At 46.8% G+C, this 17998-nt stretch overlaps 1 protein-coding gene across 8 annotated transcripts in view; it reads right to left on the reverse strand.

Moving 5' to 3' along the window:
* Positions 1 to 17998, reverse strand: part of SPIDR (scaffold protein involved in DNA repair) — a 358585-nt gene that overhangs the window by 35924 nt on the left and 304663 nt on the right. For 7 of the 8 annotated variants that reach the window (XM_059902231.1, XM_059902230.1, XM_059902227.1 and 4 more), the window contains one exon: positions 6112 to 6252. The exons of the other annotated variant lie outside the window; for it this stretch is intronic. In XM_059902231.1, coding sequence (XP_059758214.1) covers positions 6112 to 6252 — 141 coding nt within the window. The remainder of the gene's footprint in view (positions 1 to 6111; positions 6253 to 17998) is intronic. 8 annotated transcript variants of the gene reach the window in all.

Genomic DNA, 17998 nt, shown 5'->3' on the forward strand with positions numbered 1-17998 from the left:
TTAGGGCAGTAATCTTGACAATAGTTAACGCTTGGCCTACACAGTTCAAACGACTCTTTCAGGAGGTCTGGGTTCTCTCTCCTCCTCTTCCTGTGATCAACCTGGTGGGTGTGTCAAGCCTTTTGTAATCTGCTGGTTTTCCCCTTTGTCAATGTCTCTGTCACTGATTAGGTAGACAGATATAGAATAGTTTTCTTAAGGATTGTTCATTGAACAATAAAGGTAATGACTGATTTAGAGGGGTGCCCATTTTACTAAACATATGTCCTAATTTCCCCAAAATAACCCTTATGGTTAAGGTTAAATAATCGGCATTTTCTTTCTGAGCCCCTATTCCCTAGTTGGGTCTTTTTGAGATACGTGAAATTATGCCCAGATGTTCCATTTAGAAACTATTCTTCTCCAACTGGACTTATGAAACATTTGTAGTTGTTTTTATAACTCAGTGTAAACACTTTTTAGGCAGTCAGTTCATTCCCCCCCACCCCTTTAAGGACTGAGGTGAAATACACACAACATAAAATTAACCATTTTAAAGTGCACAGTTCAGTGGCATTTAGCACATGCACAATGTTGTCTAGCCCCAGAATGTCGCCATCACCCCATCTGACCCTGTGCCCGTCAGCAGTCACTCCCTGCTCCCCTCCTCCTGGCAACCACCAACCTGCGTCCTGTCACCATGGGTTTGTCTGTTCTGTTCGTTTCATATAAACGGGATCCTACAACGTGTGGCCTTTTGTGTGGGCTTCTTTCACTCAGCACCATGTTTCACACGGGTCAGTGCTTTGTTCTTTTCGGGCAGTTCTTTGAGCATCATTGGTTTCAGGATTTAGTACATTCTCTTTCAGTGACATTTTACTCCCCTGTCATTAACTTGGGTGGTGAACCTACCAGGAACAATTTTATTTTTCAAAATGATGAAAGAATTCTTAAGTATGTCCCTTAAAAGAGGATTTCCAACCACAGCAATGAGCAAAGAGATTCTGGACCTCAAACCCCAAGGGAATTATGTCTCTTTAAGAGGCAGCCTTTTTGAAGAGGGGAAATCAAAGGAAGGAAATTGCCACTGAAGTTTCTTTCCCCAGGAGAGCTCTCACCACTGCTTATTTCCTGTTAAAGGAGCAAATGAGACGATTCCTCAACAATGACCCTCACCCACACGCGTCGACTTGTGCTGGACGATTCCTAAAAACTCCCTCTGCTGCACCGCCATGCACGTGGGTCACACAGGGTCTCCCAGGAGACCAACGCCCTGGTGTCCAAAGTCACAGCGGAGCCTGACCTCTGACCAGTCACCCTCACCTGTGGCAGGCCCTCCTCCATAACATGGGATCCCACCCTTGATAAAGTGCTTTCACAACAACCTCAGGCGTTACCCCTAGACTTATCAGTGAGGAGAACCCAGGGTCTTGAGTCCAAGGTGCACAAGAGGCGTGGTCCTCACCCTGCACTGGACACTGGTCTCGGGACCAACTTAGTCTCTATTCTTCCCACTAAAATTAGCACCAATAATTACTGCTCAGAAAGTACAAGCATACACATTCAAATCTTGTTGAGGAAAATCTAAGATGAACCCAAGCAAACAACGAATGTCCATTCCACAAACACTTATTATGAGCCTCTCGAGTGCCAGGAATTGAGCCACATACAGGAAACACAATGGTGAGCGAGAAACGGAGCCTTATGACGGGCAGGCCAGCCTGAAACACTGGCCACGAGGCATTCTAATCCACAATGGTCTACACCATGCAGAGGGGCAAGCCCAGGTCTGTATGCCAGTAAGCCACTGGGACTCAGAGCTGAGCAGGTGGGACGTGGTGCAGGCCAGCTGCGGGAGCCATCCCAGGGCTCCTCAGACAACTGTTAACGTTTGCTTATTATTACTAAAATGTCACTCGAGTTTACATTACAATATACCCCTCTGGTGGGACACAGGTCGTGAGAATCCCACACAGCCCAGAGCACGGGACCCTAAGCAGCAGCTGCAAGAGACAAAGGCACCTGAGCGAGACCAGCCGTGAGGGCAGCGGGGGCTTGAGCACCCGGGAGAACGGGAGTGCTCTGCGCCCCCGGACCAGACCAACGGCCCTACGGGCAGCGGGCTGGGGAGCAGCATGGGGGCTTCGAGGGCCTTCTGCTTCCTGACCACGGGGTTACTTTGTAAGCATGCTGAGCTTGGCTTCTAATTTAAAGTTTATCAGTACTTAATCTGTTACCTTTAAAACAAAAGCTGGCATTTAAACAGTAACTATGAATCGGACCATTCTCTGAAATACACTCCCCTCGAGACGTGCCCAACCCCTCACTCTATCCTCAAAGCTGACCAGACGGACCCGCCCCAGGGGGTGAGTGGATGGCTAGATCAGGGGGCGTGTCCTCCCCCCCTCCTGTCCTCAGCCCCAGGCCCCTCCTGTTCTCTCCAGGGTTCCCAAATCTGAACCCGCCCTCTGACCTCGCAAAGCGGCTGCTCTGTAACTGGCACTCGCTGGTTGGTGTCTCTCAGGACCTCCCCCTGGCTCTCCTGCTGGTCCATGAGCTCTGGGAGAAAGGGGCTATTTTACACTTCTGGCATCACCACAGCTCCCAGGAGAGCGCCACCCACCCCCCTGGCCCCCATAGCTACCGGAAGTTAAAAATCAGTGGTGATGCCTTCTTCCTTCTCCTGCCCTCAACTGCTGCAGAAGTTTCCAAATCTGCACCCCTGCCCAATCCCTCCTTCTATTTCAAATCTATTAAAAGTACTAGAGTAGAATAATCTTAACTCTATTTTCATTTTTATTACCTCTTCTTTTCTTCTCTCAAAAACTCCTAGGGGCCCCAATTTTCTCTTGGATCAATGCAGAATCCCTAAAAATAGGATTTAAGGCTTTGTCTAGCTGACTTTTTATTTCAGTATATTGTGGTTTGAGATAAATCCCAAAAATCTAGCACAGCAGCAACTAGCCAGGGGCATAGCACAAAGAGGTCCTAAATATTTAACGAATAAATGACTGAATTATACTTTCTCCTAATCCTACTTTTATGTCTTCACAGATAACATCTTACCAATTTGAGGGAAAGACCAGCCATTTAAGGCCCCATCACTTAAAGCAACAACCGCCCCGATCCCTGGGCAGGTCTAGTCTCCAGTTCAAAAGGAGGCAATTCATGGTCAAAGATCTTGTTAGTTGCTTCCCTGTCATTCTCAGCACTCGGACAGACCCCTCTGTATACGGTGAGTGCTGACTAAATGCTCTGCAACAGTCTTCTCCAGTACGTTACTCTTAAAGAGATCTAAATAAAATACTCACTTATACATGAATAATGTATTTTAGACAGATTAGTGGCTCTTGTTTTAACAAGTAGGGACATAAGTATTAGCAGGACTTTGAATTGAAAGAGGTTCCTCTCTCCCGCAAAAAATATGCTAACTATATTTTCCATACTTATAGGATTAAGATATTTCAGAAAATTTCTTTTTTTCCCTCAGTATTACCCTATCACATAAAAATAAGAGCACATAATAATCAGCAATAAAAACATAAAGCTCATACACAGAACTAAGACACCAAAGTAAAGTGAGTTTTCAGCCTGTCTGACCTCTAAACTGTTGCAGAGGCCACCTGGGAGGACAAAGGTCAGGGGACACGCCTCAGCCTCTGGACAAACAGCCTGGAGTCCTCCAGGGACGCAGAGAGCCAGGGAGAGGCACATGCCTCAGCAGTGTTATTTTAAAATGGTCTTTTCCTTTACATCCAGGATATTTTTCTGACTCTTCTCACCCTAACGAGTCAGTATGGACACACAACTCCAAAAAGCGGTCAGAGAAATGCAACAGACATGACAGCTGTTTTCCTGCAACTCTTCCCAAGGCGGCAGGTGAACAGGCTGGGACGCCCTGCACAGGCCCAGCCCCAAGGCCGCCAGACCACCCAAAGTGCCACAGGGAGCAGTGATTTCCGTCACTGTGACTGCGGACCAGATGAGACCGGGGAGCTAAGATTTCAAAGGCTCCACGATCAGCCCGAACGTAAAACTATCTTCCAACTGGCCAAAAAGTAATTTTCTATATTAGATATTGGAATTATATAATTATAATTAATCATTTTAGCTTGAATTCTGGGAACTAAGTGTATTTCGTTAAGGTTTATGAGAAATATATTTTGTTAAGGTTTATGAGAGTTGCTATGAAACACAATAATTTGGGGGAAAAAAAAGAGACAATTTGTGTTTACTGAGCCGTGGATGGATGACTGACAGTGGATGATGTCACTAATAGGCAATTATAACATTCAGCATTCCAAAACTATTTAATAATTTGTTTTGAAGAGATACAGCTTCCAAAAGAACAAAAAGACAATCTTAATATTTATTTGGATAGTTGCATGCCAAAATAAAGTTAAATACATAGGATAAAGAAATTAATTCCAACCTAAAAAAGTATCCAATACTTAGTCAAATTTTAGTCCAACTTAAAAATGGAATGGGTTCCAAAAGTTTGTAAATGAATTATTCAGAATAGTCAGTGCATTTCCCAAGGAAAAAACATTTCCTATGGCAATGTTGTAGACAGTAGTAAGGCTTCCAGTGTAACCCACAAAAACCAGATTAAACATTAGGTACACATATGGCTGTATAGCATCATGGGAGCAAAGCATGTACGTTATAGAGCAAAGCCCCCGGACCCCTCCTGGCTCTGTCAGTCCCCAGGAGTATTTCCCTGGAGTTGGGTCCCGCAGTCGCCAGCAGGAAGTGCGTCCCCAGGAGTGGCCTCCTCTGGCCTGCAGGACACCAGGACACCTGCCAGCTGGAGGGGCTCCGCTGAGGCGCCCGAGATGGGGAGCCCCAGTACCCCGGCGTGCTCAGGTGCGAGGCTGGTGCCGAATGTACGTCGGGGAGGTCTACACGGCCCCGGTGGGGTTAATGCCGTCAGGCCAACGTCAGAGCAGCACCTCACTTACCACAACTACACACGGTCTTTCCAGATGCCTGTGATTCTGAAACTGAGGACTACATGGGGTTCAGCCTTCGAAACGATAAGGTTCATGGGACCCAATTAAGCTCTCCAAATATCTGGGCAGCTCCCTGCCTAATCCATAAGGCAGTTACACCGTCACACAGCCTCCCTTCTGTAAGCAAAAGGACGCATTTGTTACGAGCCAAGCGTACATGAATCAACGCAGGGCTCACAGGGGGTCTGTCCTTCAGGAAAACAGGGTCCCGGGTGGAGCCGCCACCCAGCCGCACGGCGCCACGTGAGAGACAGATGCGGCACAGGGCGGGGCCGGGGAAAGCGGGCTGCGGGTCACGAGACACGCCCTGCGGCGCTCACGGTTTAGACAGATGGCGGCTGGAAGGGCCGGTACGCAGCCCACTGCACCCCACTGCTCTCGGAGCAGCCTATATGCCTATATGCCGAGGGGCTCCTCCCAAGGGCTCCTCCCTCAGGCACTGCTACAAGCTCAGACGTTGCTCTAATTACAACAGGAGCATTGTGACAGCTAAAATTACACGCTATTTGAGGAAAGAGGCTACGATGAGAGAAACCCAAATTCACCGTTTACACTAATTCTCTATGGGACTGGACCGTTCCACTGAAAAGGTTTCTTCTGCTCCCTAATTCATAGATTAAGATGCTCACTGGAATGGAACAACCCACGCTGGGGCCAGACCTATGTACCACCGCCACCCAAAACAACATCTAGCGTGAGGAGCCGCGAAACTTGACAGAAAACACGCTTTCTTGCTATGGAAGACAAAAAACGTGACAAATTAAGAGTTTTGCTTAAAGCTTATAAAATGCTTTTTCACTAAATTATATTTTCATTTACATAAACTGACTCATGCAAAGCTGCCTTATTAGTATAGATAAGGAAGAATAAGGAAAAACTTCAGAATTAAAATATATATATATGACATTTTTAATCCTAATTTTAATAAAATTGTGAATCACTAAACCTGCATAATTATTTTTGTTGTCAATTATAATTTTTCTCCCATAAGTACTTTATGGGCTCCACCCAACTCCTGGCCTTGTCTTAGAGGCAGACTCTAGGATCCTAGTTTATTGTCTTTAAAGATGAAATTACAGATGTTACTGTAGCAAACTGGATGCTACTGTGGTGTCCTCACCTTCCTCTGGTGACCTTTTGCAGAACCTTCATTCCCGCCAGCCTGCAGGACTTGCCCTCCAACTCCCTGTCCTTCAGGACGGCGCCCTCCGAGTGCACCTCACTGAAGAGTCCAAGGGCATCTTGCACGAGAAGGCAGACTCTACAAAAAAGGATCCACATTTGCTCTTTTAGGAGACAGTGTTTGATTCAGTACAGAGACCAGAAGTTCCTTCTCCTTCACTAGAAATCCACTGTAGAAATCTACTTCCATTTAAAACATTTCAAATTATGTTTTATCAAACACTAATATTCAAAGATATTAATAGGTATTCCTTGAAAATTATCACCAAAATGTTGCTAGCAATAATTTTTCTAAAATTTACTTCATCAGATCTATGGAGAAAAAAATATATTGAAATCACATACAATTATTACTATGTTCAATTCTTCTTGCAATATGATATTTTACACCCAAGAACACCAGGAAATATCCCTGACTGCTCGCCTGATGCCCATATGGTTTTAGTCTGTTCAGGAGTGATATGTAGCAGGTGGTACCCAGAAGAATGTCCTATCTATCTTAAAGATATTAGTCTTAATGTTTCCATATGTGTGACATTATTTAATATGTTGTGGCTATAAGACATTTATATAGTACAAACTCATTTCTCATGGTTGACTGGAAAAAGAAAATTTTACACAAAAAGTAGGGTTCTGTGGCTTATAATTAGGTCTGGATCAAACTAGTGAAAAGCTAGAATACTTCAAAATGAAGATGAACAATGGTGGCCTTTGGATTTTACAAAAATGAGGAGCTGAGTTGCCTAAAGTAGAAAAATTAATGTTCAATCCTACTGACTTAACCTCAGGATTTAAAGGTCAAAAAGAAAGTGTGATGTAAGTTATTTGTTTCTTCCAGAATTCTGAATATTGTCCCACTGCCTTCTAGTCTTCCACTGTTTCTAACGAGAAGTCCCTTGTTACACGAGGAGTCACTTTTCACTTGCTGCTTTCAAAACTTTATCTTTGGTTTTCAACATTTTGACTATGACGTATTTGGGTATGTCTCTTTTTAGGTTTATCCTACTACAAGTTCATAGAGTTTCTTGGATGTGTAGAGTTTTCCAGTCCAATTTGGGCCATTTTCAGCCACTATTACTCCAAATATCTTTTCTGTACCCTCCCCCACTCCCCTGCCCTTCTGGCGCTCCCATTACATGTGTATTGGTGCACTTAATGGTGTTCCACATTTCTGAGGTTCTTCATTCTTTTCTCCCCTTAGAATATTTATTCGTCATTTGTGAGATTTCCATAATAGTGCAGAGATAATCATGGTATGTTTTAATTCTTCAAAAAGACTGAGTTATTAAAAAGTCTTCACAAGCATTTTTTAATTGCTAAAATACTCTGCGGTCATCAATTTGAGATTAAGTTTTAACATCCTATTGAAATTACAATCCTCTTTTCTTGGGGAAGAGTTTTAAGTTTGACAAAGGGCTTACACATATGTAATGTGTCCCCAATCTGCGTGTCAATCTGCGTGTGCACAGGGGCTATGCTACTCTCTGTATGTTCCAATTTTGGTGTAAGTGCTGTCAAAGTAAGCACTTTTCATTCTGTCTTTCTCTCCTTCGGGCTGCGCTAGCTCCATTATTCTAGATCCAAGTCCATGGATTCTTTCTTCTGCCAGCTCAAATCTACTGTTGAGCCTATCTAGTGAATTTTTCGTATCAGTTATTATACTTTCCAACTCCAGAATTTCCATTTGGTTCTTTCCAGTTTGTGTCTTTTTACTGATATCCTCCTTTTGATTAGACTCTCTCATCTACACACTGTAATCTGGAGACATGGTTCCCTCCGCTCTTTGAACGTATTTATAATGGCTGTTTTGAAATCTCTGTCTGCTAAGTCCAACATCTGGGCCCTTCAAAAGCGGCTTCTATCATCTGCTTTTTCCCTCATGTATGGGTCATGCTTCCCTGTTTCTCTGCAAACCATGCAATTTTTGGTTGACAACTGGGCATGCTGGATAGTAAATTGTGGCAACTCTGGATCCTGACTCCTCTCGCCAAGGGTTGATGACGTAGTTTACTCACTTGCACAGTGACCTGTCTGAACAGCTTTTCCCTGCAGGCTGCAGTCTCTGATGGTCCTGCTCAGACTGTCTTCTTGTTTTATCTTTTCACATGGCTACCTAGAGGCTGTCCCTAGGTCAGTGAAGCCACTTACTAGTGAAAGGTTGTGCCTGAGCCTCCTTAGCCAGTCAGACTTTTAATCTTTACCACTGGACATGTGCGTCTTGGAGGTTGATCTCATAGTTCAAGGAGTGCAGGTTTTTGCCCTCATCCCTCTCCTTTGGCCAGAGCTGATATTTCCCCTCCCTAATCACACCTGTGAAGGTGTGGCCTTGGGCAGGTCACACGGCCAGACCTGTGTGCGATTTTAAAGTCTGGCTTCCCAGAGTTGCCCCTGGTTCAAAGCAGCCAACTGTTCATCTAGTGTGGTTGGAGGTGGTCCTGAGGCCTGCAGGGAAGTGAGGCTCGCACCCCGACCCTCCCATGGGGGCCGTGAGTGCTCCTGAGAGCACACCCTTCCTGTCTCTCAAGTTTGACTGTGATTCCAGGAGGGCTCTTGGCGGTCTCTTTTCCCTGATTCTCTCTGTTAAACTTTTCATTGCTCTGTCCTTTGCTTGTTGATAAAGAGTCAGGAAATTACAAGCACTCTCTGAACCGCTCTCCACCAAGATCCTCATTGTTTTCAACAACACTCTTGGGCATGGAATTCTCCCGCCATCTCATGCAGCCCTACAGAGCTCTTCTTCTTCGCCATAACCTGTCTCCCTCTGGGCACTGCCCCCTTTGCCCGGACTGACACCTCTGCTCTAGAGCGGGTGCTGGGGGGTGGTGGTGGCACTGGTCTTCTAGGCTAGCCTCTCCGCGTGGTGCATCTACCCTGTGGTGAGCTGGGGTAGGACAACTGGGCCAGTATTCTTGGCCCACCACACTTGGGGCTGAGCTTCTGCAACAGGGGCCTGAGGACAAGGGATGCTAGTGGGCAGCCCTCCTAGAGTGAAATGCGCCCTGGACTGGGAGTTGAGGGGAGAGGGTTGTCTTCTTGACTGCACTCCCTGGAGTAAAGCCTCAGAGGAGTAGTGGCTGGTGGGGGGTGGGATGGGTGGGTCAGGGCTCAAGGGCCACAGACTCACTGTTCTTACTGAGATTTATCAGATTTTCTTGATTCCACTGAAGGAATGTTTCCCCATTTGCTGTATGCCTTTAGGACAATTTCCAGAGGCTTCACATGATTGTTTTTTTATAGCTTTCTCCAGTTAAAATGTTTGCGAAGGGGAGAATCCACTGTGTAAATAAAGATCCTCTGGATAGTTAGCATGTGCTGTGTAAGAAAATATAATGGCTCTTTAGCCATTATTTACAAGTTTTGAGAGTATTTGGAAACTCTTTGAGTTTGTAGACTTACGTGTGAGTTGTTCTTTTTTTCTTAAAAGACATCTTGATTTGCTTGAAGACAAGAAATGAGCCAAATACAAAATTACTGGGTCAGACACAGAAGCGCTTGATGTAGCGAGGTCTAGAGGGCTGCAGAGCCGCAAAATCAGTGTCACAAGATTCTGAGTAACAGTGGCACATATGGGGTTGCCAATGTACCCCAAACAGTGCCCTGGCCTTGGGGGGTGTCTATTTATGTGCTAAACACAGCAGGAGTGCTGCGGGCCCAGGCCTGTGCAGGTGCCCTCTGAACCTCCCTAGGGAAAGGCCTGGCACAGGCAAACACACGATCCCAGGCTGTGGGATTATAGGAGGGAAATAACAGAGAGCCTGTGAGAAAGCACTGGGGTGGAATGGCCTGGCCAGGTGGTCAGGGAAGGCTCCCTACGAGAGGTGGTCCGTAAGCTGTGTCCTGAAGAAAGAGAAGCCCATCCTGCACAGGGGTGAGAGCAGCACACTTAGAGCAGAGAGCACAGCACACGCAGAACCTGGGATGGCAACGAGTTTTTCCATGTTTGAGACGCTGAGAAAAGGCTGGAAGATAATGCAAAAGAAAGAGCAAGACGATAGAGGGAAAGTGGTAATGAGGGGAAAGACTATTTCCTATGTGGGTATTTCCATGCATTGCTCTTGATTTAAAATCAAAGTTATGTTTATGAAAAATGTAAAACTCGGGGCACTTGTAAAGGGGCGGGGCTGGGGAAACGGGGAGGAGGCAGGGCCATCTCCCGGGAGGGCCGCCCCTGGCGAGGGCAAAGGCCTGTGCTGGGGGCTCCCTGCGTGTGGGGGGACCTCCCGGGCCCAGCACGGCCAGCGCACCCGCCTCCTGCTACGGGGCAGTCACGGGGGGCGCTCACAGGTGTCACATCAGACGCCCCGTTTCACAGAGACGACCGCTGGCACGGGGGGAGGCTGGCTTGAACAGAGGACTTTCAGAGTGTCCTCAGTCCCAGTGTGAGCTCACTGCCCTAACGATGGACACAGTGGGCCTGCGAAGTGCTGCTCACAGGCTGAGTTCCACTGGCTGATGTGTTTCCTTTAGTTTATAAAGTGTTAAATTTTTAAAAAAAATTAGTAGCAAATATTAAAAATTAAGGGATTTTATATAAAATCCGTTTCCTGTTTTCCTGCGAAGCCTGTGGCTCTGGCAGCACTGGGCGGGCCGACACGCATCGTCAGGCACCAGCCCGTCAGGCCATCCTGCGGGCCCCGCGCCGACCCCCAGCCGTCACACGCGTCGTGCGTCCCGCTGGCCTCGGTCAGCAGGTGAGCCTGCGCGAGGGCAACATTTCAGGGCAGAGGCTGAAGCACACGGTCTTGGGGGATGGACGAGGGACCGGAAGAGTCCACCCTGGCCTAAGATCTCTAAAGAGTGAGTGGAGTGGAGAATGAAGCGCAGCCTCGGGTATGGGCAGCCCAGACGTGGGTCTCATTTCAGAGCAGAGGAGCCAGGGAATCCAAAGACCACTCAAGCGACTTGAGCCGGGAGGTCAAGGACGGAGCCAGCCGATGCCGGACCCGGTGGAGGACAGGGCTGGCCGCAGGGCACGGAGGGCTGGGCCCGGCCCCGCTCCCCCGCCAGCCAGCTCCTGGCGGACAGTCCTCCGGTGACACGGGGGCCGTCTGCGGACGCCACGCCCGTTACCTCGGCTGAGTCAGGCTAGATGGTCCCAGTGCCGCACGGGAGGCGCTCGGGCCCCGCCCTGAGGCAGCAGCGTGGCCGAGCCCTGCAGGACACCCAGCGGACACGAGCACTGTCCCTAAGAATCCCTGAAATACTGGCTGAGCTGCAGCCTAGCCACATGGAGACGAGGAGACCCGACATTTCAGGATCATGTCAGGGGTCGGCGCTCACGAGATGGGGTCCCGGTGCCGGGAACCAGGCCGGGTGCGTCCGTTCGCTCTCTGGCCAGGACGCCAAGGACACCCAGCGACACCACACCCCGGGCTGCTGGTGACGGGCAGCCTCGGGCTCTGGCTGCAGGTGACTTTCCACACACGCTGAACGCTGGCGCCGGAAATCCCACGCCTCGCCTGAGAGCGACACGCTGTCCTCAGAAGCGGTCAGCTTAGGTAAACGTTAGACCAGCATGCAGAGGACGTCTCCAGGGAGGAAGCGGGATGTTCGGGGTTCAGAGTAAGAGCCTCAGAACCACTTCGCTCCATGAGATAGAGTTTGCCGCTCAAACCTCTCGCGGTAACAGTCTGGCAGGCGAACACCACTTATTTCAGATCAAAGTTCCACCCACGCCTAAAACACTGGCCGTCACCAAATAAAGCCCCTCACCCACTTCCGTGGTTTTCGGCACACGGTGCTGGGCGGCAGCGGCCTGGGAGGGGCTGCCTGGGCTCTGTGGCGGGGGGACGTGGCCAGCTGCTGGGAGCTTCGGCTCTGGAACCCTAAATCCAGGCAGCTTTATCTGCTCGGCACCTAGCGAACAGCCTGCACCTAATCTGCACTCAGCGTCGTGGTTTCCTTCACCCACCAGGCAAATCCACTCTGTTACAGACACACTTAACCGACAAGAAGGTGGTTTTCTCCCATCACATCACTTGTCAGCTCTCCCGAGCCCGCAGGAGGTGTGTGCACCTTTGTAAAAGGGCTGATCTCCTGCGTGAAGGGGCTCAGAGGAACGTGCTCGAAGCAGCAGAGGGCCCACCGTCACCGACATGACGTCGTCGCTCCTGACACCAGCTTGTGATCCACCTCGTGGTGCCGTCCTCACCAGCCAGCTCCCCAGTTTCATGGTAAGTGAAGCTCCTCTCTGGGTAAAGCAATGGAGAATCACCAACACCTCGCGTGGCCCCAGAGCCCTCGGCTGCAGCGCCTCGACTCCGTGCATTTCTGAGCCACGAGGGCAAGGCTGGAAGAACTGACTAAACTGATGCCAAGTGAAACCACACTCCACGGCACATGCCCAGCAGCATACAACAATACAGATAAGAGGTGCACGGTTCCATCCGGCCACATCACGATGGAAGGATAAAGTCCACCGTGCAGTTGATGTTTGTCTTTAAGAATATGCTTCCTTCCTGCTCTTACCAGCTGAACGCCCCATCAGGCTAGTGAAAGAACATCTTAAAAATTCTAAAAATGCATGTATTGTTAGGCCGTGAAAGCACCAGAACAAAGCATAAGAAATAAGGAAAACAAAACTGTTGATTCACAGAGGGGGTTTTAGTGAGAAGATAATCCCTCTTTGAAGCTTTAAATGCCCCTCCCCAACTTTTCAAAAATATTTACTTTCCCTCCTTTCATTCATTGGCTCAATATCATAGATACATAAGTTAAGAAAAGCAAGAGAGAAGCAGCGAACATGTGTATGTGTGTGCGTGTGTGTCTGTGAACGCTTGTGTTCCAAGAGAGAAGCAGACGAAGTGACATGTGGGATGTTTACACGAGTCATGGAAGCAGTTCTGAGCAGTCCACCAAGAATTCCCGGAATCGGAGTCAGGCCTGGCTGTTTTATTCTAGGTCAGTGTCAACTGAAGCAGCCTCTGAAGATCAACAAGGATCTTTCTCTCCATGTTATAGGCCCTTACTAAGCCCTAATCTAAGGAAGAAACAGAAGAAATTAGAGGACGAAGTGAGAAAAAGCAGCAGGAGAGAGAGAAAGGGGAAGAGAGGCTGGGAGGGGAGTCTGGACCTGACCCCGAAGGGGAGGAGACGAAGAAGAGCAGGGAGCGTGGAGGGGGCAGGGCCTTTCCCAGCTCCAAGCCGCGTGCAGACGGGAAACCAGATACAGCAGGACACTGTGTCCTCCTGAAAAACAAGCAGACCGCGCTCCTAAAGTAAACAGCTAATCCTGCTGTTTATCTTTTTAACATGAGATGTTAGCAGGATGATCTCTACTGCACAGAAATGTGGTTTTTATTCATTTAAAAAATCATATTTTCTCTTCGCTAAAATACAAGTGTGACACGGAAACTTTCTAATACCAGTGAACAAGAAGGAATAACAGTCGTTCTTTGCTAAAACGAACTTAACTAAAGGATGGCAAGAAGCCTGAGAAAGGCCTTTTCCACACTTACACTTCCTCTTTATTTTTGGAAAATACTGCATTGCTGAAATTAACCAAACAACAAACCCTGCTGCAAGCGTGGTCTTTTAAGGAGGACACAAATAATGTGGACATAACTGTTGTGTCCTGCACTCAGACTGTGGTTACCACTCCTGGAGATAAGACTTGACTGGGCCGAGACAAGTCAGAAGAGGACATTTTATACATTCATACAAGTTTGCCTCCAGAACAAGTTTTCAAAGATACATAGCTACTCTTACACATTTTTGTTAATTGAAATTTCGACGGAGGGAAGTGTAGATTCACATACAGGTGTGAGACCCTCACACACTCTGCCCCTTTCCCCCAGTGGCACACTGTGCCCTGATCGACACAGTAAGACATCACACCAGACACCTCACAGCTGCAAGGCACCACCTGGTTCAGGTCTTACCCACCCCACTGGTGCTTGTATGTGTGTATGTGGTGCTATGAAGTTTTATCACCCGTGGAGGATCCTGTATCCACCACCACAAGGACCCCTCAGGCTGCCTTTTATCACGCACCTCCCTCTGTCTCCCTACCCTCCATCCCCAGCATCTAGAAGCCACTAATCTGTATTCCATTTCTAAATTTGGCCACTTTTGAAATGTTATAAAAATGGAATCATCTAGTATATGCTCTTTGGGTTTGAATTTTTTCCCTCAGCATAGTTCCCTGGTAATAATCAAGCTACTATGCCTTTTATTTTTATAACAGCTTAATTGAGACCTAATTTACATACCATAAAATTCATCCAAATAAAAATACTGTGGCAAAATACACATAAAATTTCCAATTTCACCATTTTAAAGTGTATAATTCGGTGGCATTAAGTACACGCACATGTTCTGCAACCACCAGCACTATCTAGTCCCAGAATATTTCCCTAAAAGGAAACCCCAACCTCTTATGCAGCCTCCCTGTTCTCCTCTCCCCCAAGTACCTGGCAACACACCGATCTACTTTCTGTCTCTACGGATTTGCCTGTTCTGAATATTTCACATAAGTGGAATCATGCACGTTGTGGCCTTTTGGGACTGGCTTCTTTTACTCAGCATAACATTTTCAAGTTGCATCCAAGTTGTAGCAGGTGCCAGTACTGCATTCCTGCTTGTTGCTGAATAATATTCCATTGTATGGATATGTCACATTTTGTTTATCCATCTACCAGGTGATGAACATTTGGGTTGTTTCCACGTTTTTGCATTTATGAATAATACTGCTATGAATGTCAGTGCAGAAGTTATGTAGATATATGTTTTCAATTTTCTTGGGTTTACACCTAGGAGTAGAATTGCTGGATCATGTGGTAATGCTATGTTTAGCTTTTCGAGGAACTGCCAGGCTGTTTTCCAAAGTGTCTGTACCATTTTACCAGCCAGTATGAGGGGCTCCAATTTCTCCAAATCCTTGTCGACACTTATTATTGTCTGTCTTTTTTATTACAGCCATCCTAGTGGTGTGAAGTGATAGCCGCTGTGGTTTTGATTTGCATTTCCCAGATGGCTAATGATGTTGATTATCAAGTGATTCGTGGCCATCTTCTTTGGAGAAGTGTCTATTCAAATCCTCTATTTTTTTTTTAATTTTTTAAAAAATTAATTAATTTATTTATTTATGGCTGTGTTAGGTCTTCATTTCCGTGCGAGGGCTTTCTCTAGTTGTGGCAAGCGGGGGCCACTCTTCATCGCGGTGCACGGGCCTCTCACTATCGCGGCCTCTCTTGTTGCGGAGCACAGGCTACAGACACGCAGGCTCAGCAATTGCGGCTCACGGGCCCAGCTGCTCCGTGGCATGTGGGATCTTCCCAGACCAGGGCTCGAACCCGTGTCCCCTGCATTGGCAGGCAGACTCTCAACCACTGCGCCACCAGGGAAGCCCAAATCCTCTATTTTTTTATTTGGGTTATCTTTTTATATTGAGTTGTATTAGTTTTTATATATTCTGGATACAAGTCCCCTATCAGATATGTGATTTGCAAGAAGTTTCTCCTGTTCTCTGGCTCGTCTATTACTTTCTTGACAATGTCCTTTGAAGCACAGAAGCTTTTATTTTGATGAAGCCCCATTTATGGATTTTTCTTTTGTTATATGTGCTTTTGGTGCCATAGGTAAGAAACAATTACCTAATATATATGTTTAAGAAGATATTCCTATGTTTTCTTTTGAGTTTTATAGTTTTAGTTCTTAGGTTTAGGCCTATGATCTATTTTGAATTAATTCTCGTGTATGGTGTGAGGCAGCGGTCAACTTAACTCTTTTGAATGTGAATATCCAGTTGTCTCAGTGCTATCTGTTGGAATTATTATTCTTTCCCAGTTGAAATGTCTGTCTCCCTTGTCAAAAATCAGCTGACCAGGGCTTCCCTGGTGGCGCAGTGGTTGAGAATCTGCCTGCCAATGCAGGGAACACGGGTTCGAGCCCTGGTCTGGGAAGATCCCACATGCCGCGGAGCGACTGGGCCCGTGAGCCACAATTACTGAGCCTGCGCGTCTGGAGCCTGTGCTCCGCAACAGGAGAGGCCGCGATAGTGAGAGGCCCGCGCACCGCGATGAAGAGTGGTCCCCGCTTGCCGCAACTAGAGAAAGCCCTTGCGTGGAAACGAAGACCCAACACAGCCATAAATAAATAAAAATAAATAAATTAAAATCATCCAGAATCTTATTTAAAAAAAAAAAAAAATCAGCTGACCATAAATATAAGGTATTATAAATTTTAAAAGAACATATACATCATGCCAGTGATATCTAAAAAAATAATGAAGTATATGAGTGTAGGTCTTAAAAAGAAAGGAAGAGTCTGAACTCACCAAAGGAGAGGATTTAATCAGAGTTTTGGTCTATCATTAGCAAAGAGTTGTGTAAATGCATCTATTCTTCCCAGGATATACAGACTAAAGTTGCTGCTATATTTATTTAGGTCCAATGAATACTGAGCAAGGGTAACTGGCCAGAATCTCCTCTAATCTAGTTCTATTCCTTTACCATCAGTCCTGCAGAGGACTCCTAAAGCTCTGTGTCTTCTGGTCCAAACCTGTGGCTCTTCCTGCGTGTTCCCTCTTTGTGTAACAGGGCCCCACCATTCTCCTGGTCACTCTCTTCCAAAACTTGAGAGTGATCTTTATTTCCTTTTTTCACATCCAGTTGCTGCAGCCAATCCATTTGCTCCATATTTATCTTTTTAACATCATCCGTCCTTCTCATTCCTGTTTTGCTATCTTGTTCTGCTTATTACATGGATTAGACAGGTGTTTCCCAACTGATCGCTTAACCTCATTCTTCCCTCTAGCCACTCCTGCAGGTTGCTGCTAAAGTGATCTTTCTTAAGGGACAGAGTTGGTCATGTCACTCAACTAGTCACGGGCCTTCCAGGCACCCCAGTGACTCCTGCGTGTCTCCAGATGCACGCATGTGTGAGTCCAAGACCAAGCTCCTGCAGCCTCAGCCCCACCTGAGACCTGGCTCCCATTACTTCCTCTAAACGAAGCTTATGTTCCCTACCACCCCACTTGTCTAAGGATGCTCATTTTTCAAAGTCAAACTCAAATTCCATTTCTTTCACGATTTTTCTCATTCCATAGTGTAAACACGTCTTCCTTTTCCTTTGTATGCAAAATGGTTTATGTTTTGCCTTTATTTTAGTTTCTATCACATTCTACTCTATCTTATAAAAACTTGAGTAGATCTTTTCTCTCTCCTTTTTGACTGGAAGTTTCTTGAGGATGGGATCATACTTTTTATTCCCTATGTACCCATCGCAGCCCTTAGCTGTGCATTATAGATGATCAATATGTGCTTGGTGCACCACGTTGAATTAATTGACAGGCATTTATTCAGGCTTCATAGGAACAAAAGGTATAAGAAGTAGTTCCTACTCTTATGGACAAGAATCAGTATTAAAATGCTTTGTGCAGGTAATTTACAAGGTGAGATCTTTACCTTGCTACAAAGGATAGGAGTTTCAGTGTCCTGGTCAAGTTCTAAATTAGAACAAGATAAACGAAGGGAAAAAGGGATCTTAGCTAAGAAAGTTTTTACTCAAAATGTGCCAAATCAACTGAGCAGCCCTGGGGAGACTGTGGCCTTGTTTTCTCTCATTTATCCCCTAATCACTCTCAAACGAGGGTCATTTGGTGTTCCCACTTTTCCACGGCCATCCACCACTGCACCTGCACAGCCCAGGGTCTGTGACGGAGCGCACAGTAAGGAAGAAGGCGCCCAGGTGGGGCACATCGTTTGGGAGTGCCGAGGTGCGTCACACATCCTATGGCTTTCCCTGGATCGCCACATGGCATGTTGACCAACCAAGAGTGATCACAGCCTTTCTCAACCAGGGCCCTCTGTGGGGGATGAAGCGCT

Source organism: Balaenoptera ricei, chromosome 17, assembly GCF_028023285.1.
Source record: "Balaenoptera ricei isolate mBalRic1 chromosome 17, mBalRic1.hap2, whole genome shotgun sequence".
NCBI lineage: Eukaryota > Metazoa > Chordata > Mammalia > Artiodactyla > Balaenopteridae > Balaenoptera > Balaenoptera ricei.